Source organism: Zea mays, chromosome 1, assembly GCF_902167145.1.
Source record: "Zea mays cultivar B73 chromosome 1, Zm-B73-REFERENCE-NAM-5.0, whole genome shotgun sequence".
Classification (NCBI taxonomy): Eukaryota; Viridiplantae; Streptophyta; class Magnoliopsida; order Poales; family Poaceae; genus Zea; species Zea mays.
In genome coordinates, this window is record NC_050096.1 from 75,866,809 (window position 1) to 75,874,304 (window position 7,496).

The 7,496-nt window shown below is 43.5% G+C and overlaps 1 protein-coding gene across 1 annotated transcript; it reads left to right on the forward strand.

Annotated features, from left to right (window-relative positions):
* Positions 1 to 3,660: 3,660 nt before the first annotated feature.
* LOC100280441 (uncharacterized) lies at positions 3,661 to 4,802 on the forward strand. Its single transcript, NM_001153362.1, has 2 exons — positions 3,661 to 4,138; positions 4,222 to 4,802. Exons 1-2 carry the CDS (start codon positions 3,661 to 3,663, stop codon positions 4,800 to 4,802), a joined length of 1,059 nt encoding a protein of 352 aa, NP_001146834.1.
* Positions 4,803 to 7,496: the final 2,694 nt, after the last annotated feature.

Here is a 7,496-nt window from a genome sequence, read left to right on the forward strand (position 1 = left end):
CGGCTCCTAGCTGCCTTGGGGCTATAAAAGGGACCCCTAGGCGCATGGAGGAGAATACCAAGCATTCTTACAACATTCCTAAGCACCAAGACCTCGATTCCACGCATTTGTTTCATTGTGATAGCATATAGAGCTCTAGTTGAGTTGTGAACTCATTGGTTGTGTTGCGAGCTCTTGTTGCGACTTGTGTGCGTGTTGACACTCTGATTTTTGTGTCTTGTGTGCGTTGCTAATCCCTCCCTTGCTCCGTGCTTCTTTGTGAACATCTTTTGTAAGGGCGAGAGGCTCCAAGTTGTGGAGATTCCTCGCAAACGGGATTAAGAAAAGCAAAGCAACACCGTGGTATTCAAGTTGGTCTTTGGACCGCTTGAGAGGGGTTGATTGCAACCCTCGTCCGTTGGGACGCCACAACGTGGAGTAGGCAAGCTTTGGTCTTGGCCGAACCACGGGATAACCACTGTGCCATCTCTGTGATTGATATCTGTGTGGTTGTTGTGTTGTGTCGAGACTCTTCTCTAGCCACTTGGCAATTACTGTGCTAACACTCTAATCAAGTTTTTGGTGGCTATAAGTTTAAGTTTTACAGGATCACCTATTCACCCCCCCTCTAGGTGCTCTCAGTTTGAGAGAGGGAAAGAGTTGGAATAGACCCGGCCTTTGTGGCCTCCTCAACGAGGATTAGGTTCTTTGGAATCGAACCTCGGTAAAACAAATCACCGTGTCCACTTGTGTTGATTTCCATTTGATTTGTTTGTCCTCTTTCCTCTCTCTAAAGTTTTCTTGCCAATATTGATTTGAGTTTGCTCCCAAACGTCATTCGCATCATTTGAGCAACTCATGGCAAGAGAAACAATCTTCCACCTTGGATTTAATTCTAACGCTAACCCCGGTCTTAGTGTGTGTTTAAGTTTATAAATTTCAGGTTTCGCCTATTGACCCCCCTCTAGGCGACTTTCAGATTTGTACATCGACATCAAACATAGGAGATTATTATGAAGCCAAGAGTAACAATTTCATGTAATTGCCCTCTAAATCATGTTTTCAACAAACTATGGCGCAAAAGCATATTGGAGTATTGTCACTCCCTTATGGATGGTATGAGCTATTAAACCTGAAAGAATTGTGGATTTCTCACTGGGTATACCGTAAGCGCCACACTTGTTTTCTACCATTTTTCTTGATTCAAAGCAAAGAACATGTGGTACCTTACTATAAGCGAAGAAGTTTTTGATCCGGTGTTGAAGACGATGATGTGGTGGCGGCGGTGATGTGGGTGTGGTGGTGGCTCTATGGCGTGTGGTGTTGGCGACGGCAACTAGGGGTGGTCTGAGGTGGCGGCATGGCCAGATTGGCCGACACGCGGCGACACGGGGTGGCTGGGGTGCTAGCGGCTTGAGGTGGTAGGCGGAGGCGCATGGTGGCTGGGGCGCGCGGTGGCATGGTGGCCAGGGTGGCCGAAGCACATGGGCACAATGCCGAGGTTAGCGCATGGTGGTTGGCGGCGGTGCGTGACTGTGAAGCTTGCATGTGTGGGCCATGGGCCCGACTCTAGTTAACTTAAAACGCTTTGTCAAGTGCTCCTGATGTGACACTCGGCAAAAAGTTTTTATTTTTTAACAATCTTTACCTAGTGCCTTTGATCCGACACTCGACAAAGAGTTTTTATTTTTTTTAAAAAAATTTATCGAGTGCGTTAAATACAACATTCAACAAAGATTTTTTTAAAAATATTTGCCAAGTCCTCCCTGCCAGGCACTCGACAAAGAGCTCTTTATTTTTTAAAAAATATTTGTCGAGTGCCACCTTCGAGGCACTCGGCCAAATACCTCTTTACCAAGTGTCATTGATTTACACTTGGTAAAGTGACTTTATTTTTTTTCTTTTTCTTCAAACTTTTTCTACCGTGTTTCTACAATACATAGAACTACATGTTCAATTTTGATGCATTTCTCGAAGTGTTTGATATATCTAGTAACTTTTATTTAATTATTTTTTTTCGAATAATTCAAATTTGAAGTGCAAGTCATCATTCGAATAGTGGAAAAGCTGAATGGAAAATTAATAGTTATGTTATTAAGTATACATTGAGGAGTATCTAGAAACAAACCAAAAAATTCGAACATCCTATTCACGAAACATGACCACAAATTTGTGATCCAATCGTTTTAAAATTGTATAAAAACCAAACAACGTTAGAAAACCATAAAACTTATCGAGATGTCATGACATCTTATGTGGAGGCTATGATAAAAATGACAAGGTTTCATAAAATTTGTCACGTATGACCCATACAAAACCGAAGAATCTCTAAATAAGTTTCATGATTTCATGTGAAGGTTGTACACGACAAATTTGATCGAAAACTTGTCAAAATTTTATAACATCCACCAAATATGATATCATAATATCTAAATAAGTTTCATTATTTTCTGACTTCACTGACTTTTTATACAATTTTAAAACAACTGGTTTTCAAGTTCATGGTCATGTTTTGTGAACATGATGTTCGAAATTTCTGGTCTGTTCTGGATATGTTCTCAATATATACTCAATAACATGAATATCAATTTTCCATTATTCGAATAGCTTGCAATTCAAATTTGAATTTTTCGAAGAAACTTAATTAAATGAAAAATACTAAATATACAAAACATTTCGAGAAACGTGCCAAAATTGAACATGTTGTTCCAGATATTATAGGAACACGGTAGAAAAAATTTAGGGACAAAAAAATACACTTTGTTGAGTGTCTAGAAAAAATATTCGGTAAACGTCCCCTTGCTGAGAGTGTCAGCCTAGGACACTTGATAAAGTTGAAGCTCGTGAGCTACCGTCGACTTCTAACGGCGCTTTACCAAGCGTCTTGCTTTATCGAGTGTCCAACAATAGATAAAAGTAGTGTCTTCGTATGCGGGAGTGTCACACACTCAATAAACCACCTCTTTGCCAAGTGTTGTATTTTGCGACTGCGACACTCATCAATGTCGAGTGTCCGACATTTTACTCTCGCCAAATGTTTTAGCACTTGACAAGAATACGTCTCCGGTAGTGTGATATACCTTCCTGTGGTATTTGACCAAAATTTATGAAAATATACAACTATTCTGTTTATTATACAATAAAACTCCTTCATGAAAACACCGCTATATTTTCCATTGGCCAATACAATACGTACAGTGGTACGGTTGGATCCAGGGTCTTCTAATTTGAAATTTGTTTCTTAAATATATATATATATTAAAAAAAATAGAGGCTGACGGGCAAGCCATAAACAGTGCATTGCACGGCAAGGAGTCTCAACGAACTCATTAGTTGCAAAAGCACACATTTAGCGCTACAAACGCTGCCGCCAGAGAAAATACAGCTCGTCGCCATTCCCATACTCCGTGCAAGGATAATTAGGGGAGGGCGCGTTGTGCGCGCACGGCGCACGCATAGCCCGATGGCCGACACCACGAGAGGTGTCCACTTGAGCCGACAGGAGCTAAAGACCAGCCGTTTCGCTCCATGAATAATCGTCGCTCAGATGATAGATCACACAACTCGCAAGCAATACGGCAGCAGCGCTATTATATATATGGGTATGTACAAGCAAGCACAAGAAGCATCCATGCTTAAGGTGAAGCAAGCAGCACACGAGACGATATAGAGGGAGGGATCATGGCTCTCTTCCGTGCCGCCGCCTCAGGAGGGTTCGCGCTGATCCTTCTCGCGTGCTGCAGCCTCATAATGCTGGCGGCGGCGTCTGGCGGCGGCGGCGTGGACGACGACGGCGTCGGTGGTGACAGGCTGATGATGGACCGGTTCCTCAGCTGGCAGGCGACGTACAACCGGTCGTACCCGACGGCGGAGGAGAGGCAGCGCCGGTTCCAGGTGTACCGCCGCAACATTGAGCACATCGAGGCCACCAACCGGGCGGGCAACCTGACGTACACGCTCGGCGAGAACCAGTTCGCCGACCTCACGGAGGAGGAGTTCCTGGACCTGTACACCATGAAGGGGATGCCCGTCCGCCGTGACGCCGGCAAGAAGCGGGCCAACGTATCCTCCTCCGCCGCTGCCGTGGACGCTCCGACCAGCGTCGACTGGAGGTCCAAGGGCGCCGTCACGCCGATCAAGAACCAGGGCCCGTCGTGCTGTCCGTATATCTATATATGTTCTCCTTTGATTTTGCACCTATGCACCTCTGCGCGCAATCCGTTAATTGATTTCTGCATGCAGCTAGCTGCTGGGCATTCGTGACGGCGGCGACGATCGAGAGCATCACCAAGATCACGACAGGGAAGCTGGTGTCGCTGTCGGAGCAGGAGCTGATCGACTGCGACCCCTACGACGGCGGCTGCAACCTGGGCTACTTCGTGAACGGCTACAGGTGGGTGATCCAGAACGGCGGGCTCACCACCGAGGCCAACTACCCGTACCAGGCGCGGCGGTACGCGTGCAGCCGCTCCAGGGCCGCCCAGCACGCCGCCACCATCTCCGACTACGTGCAGCTGCCGGCGGGCGAGGGCCAGCTGCAGCAGGCGGTGGCGCAGCAGCCCGTGGCCGCGGCCATCGAGATGGGCGGCAGCCTGCAGTTCTACAGCGGCGGCGTCTTCTCGGGGCAGTGCGGGACCAGGATGAACCACGCCATCACCGTCGTCGGCTACGGCGCCGACTCCTCCTCGGGCCTCAAGTACTGGCTCGTCAAGAACTCGTGGGGGCAGAGCTGGGGCGAGCGCGGATACCTGCGGATGCGCCGCGACGTCGGGCGCGGGGGACTGTGCGGCATCGCGCTCGACCTCGCGTACCCGGTCGTGTGATTCATATACTATCATCGTATGCATGCATGATGCGTACGTGCGTGCGCGCCTGCTTGTTGCATATCGGCGGCACGTACGTACGTGTATACATATATACGTACTACTACTACACTACGGATTGATCTGCATGCTGCGACGTATACCACGCATATATATATACACACATGAAAACTACGTGTAATCAATCGATACTAGTAGACATATACCAACGGTAACGTGTTGCATCCCATTGTAAAAGCCGGCTATCACTTTCAGGGACAAAATGCCCACATTAATTATTATAAAAGGCTTTGTTATTATTATTGTCGTGGTCCAGTTGGCACAGCTAGCACCTAGCAGGGCCAAATAATGCCAAATTACCACCATTAATGAAATATTACGGGCCTTAATTAATGCTATGAATATGAGTATGTGTGTATCAGAATTCATCAGACCCTTGCTGTATACCATCACTACTAGACGCACAAACACATGTGGTTCCAACTCGTATTATATTGATGTTAAATCGTAGAAAGCAAATCCATATATATTGATATTAAAATTAGTACGAACGTTGGATCTTTCATATCTTTAAGCATCGAGATGAGGACCCTATTGCATAAGTTTGGTTCACACATTACACATGGCGTGCTAGAGAAACTAGTAGGGTGTCATCACCATCTGCATGATGAGGCATAAGGTCGATTGTTGAGCAAGCCAACAACATAATCTTGTATCCAATAGTTCTCATCGAACCTTGGAGTTTGGATTGCTGGTGGGTGTAGAATATGGCTATTAATCATGTTTTGATGGTACAAATTACATTTATTGAAAAAAGAGAAAGTGTTTATATTTAAAAGCTATGAGTTGAAAGATTTCGACATGCATGAAAGATCTAACATCTAGTGGGTGTTTGGTTTATAGGGACTAAACATTAGTCCCTCCACTTTATTCCATTTTAGTTCATAAATTGTTAAATAGGGAAACTAAAATAAAGTTTTAGTTTCTATATTTAGTAAATTAGGGACTAAAATGGAATAAAATTGAGGGACTAAAAATTAGTCCCTAGAAACCAAACACCCTCCTAGAGAAGACGAATATTTGCAACTCAATCGTATGACCAGAGAATATGCAATTAATACCGGTTGGGAACTGAATATAATACCAGATCCTCCACCGGTACCGAGCAACTGAGACTAAAGACATCAAATTTTAGTCCTTGTTACATTGTTTACACTAAAAGTGACTTTTAGTACCGGTTCTTGGCTCGAACTGATATTAAAGGTCCCCTCTTTACTACCAGTTCATGCCCAGAACCGGTACTCAAGATGAACCTTTAGAACTGGTTTTGGTAAGAACCAGTGCTAAAGATGGATATTTAGTACCGGTTCTAGCCAAGAACCAGTACTAAAGTGGATTCTTGTATTTTCACGCATACAAATTGATATTGATGGATAGTAAATTAAATAATATGTGCACGTATTTCCAATGGGTCATATATCCAAATGTACAAGTAGTCCCTTTTTTCTTAAAAAGTTGAGACACTTTATTAAATCCAAATCCAAACAGAGTATCAAGTATTTTCAAGTACAAATAGACAAGAAAGTTCTTTCGTCTTAGTTCTTTCTGCAACCATATTTTTATGGTCTCAATTACTTCTTCTTTCATCTTTGCCTTCTTCTCCAATGTTAGCATGATTCCTATGAAACATATATAAAACATAAAAAATTAGACTTTAAAGTAAACGATGAAAGTATTATGGACAACAAACAAAAAGGGAAAACATGGACAAACATCATTTCTCGAGTGTGTAAAACTAAAACTCTATAGTGAAGATACATAAGAATAATGCATAAAACTCACCGAGGGACGGGGCATCACTACTTCATACTAACTCCGTGGTAGTGGTCATGAATGAGAATGGCTTGGACAAGTCATATTTATAGGGGAAAACTTTAGTATTTGTTCTAACTAAGAACTGGTACTAATAAAGACATTTTTGCGGGAAAGTGAAAGTTCTGGGCAGGAATCGAAATATCTTTAGTACCAGTCCTAGGCAAGAACCAGTACTAAACCCTTCACTTTTAGTACCAGTTCTTATAAAGAACCAGTACTAAAGTAATTTGGGCGGGAACCCAAAACTTCTAGCCGGAATGTAAAATAGACTTGAGTACCAATTCTTTGATAGAACCGACACTAAAAGTATCACTGTTTATTTGGCGTCAGCTTGAGGATCTTTAGTACCGGTTGATATTTCCAACCGGTACTAAATAGTTGAGATTTAGTACCGGTTCATTGCTAGAATTGATGCTAATGATATCTGTGCACATTAGTACTGATTCTTGTCTTCAATCGATATTAAAGACTTAGTATTAGTGTCGGTTGGGGCAACAACTGGTACTAACGTCTTCTATACAAATTCTACATTTAAAATCAGTACTGATACCTATACCAATACTAGTTTTAAGACAGCTGAAACAAATGTTGATGGATGGAAGACTCATTCTCTAGTAGTGGATCAAGCTCTCAATGTTATATATGAAGCACTTGAGCTAAAAGTATTTAAATCACTCAAAGATCTAGAGTGTTGGCCACTTGTTCTCGAATGCTTCGACTTGCTAGAAGGTGAAGACGCAAGAGAGTGATTACAATTCAGCGTGAACAGTACGGTGTTACTGTTCACCTATTTATAGGCACGGGGCACAGCCCGGGAAA

Excerpts from the sequence above, each read along its gene's own strand:
- LOC100280441 (NM_001153362.1), top strand. The coding sequence starts at position 3,661 with ATGGCTCTCTTCCGTGCCGCCGCCTCAGGAGGGTTCGCGCTGATCCTT. Across the intron at positions 4,139-4,221 it reads GAACCAGGGCCCGTCGTGCT|CTAGCTGCTGGGCATTCGTG; the intron begins GTCCGTATATCT and ends TTCTGCATGCAG.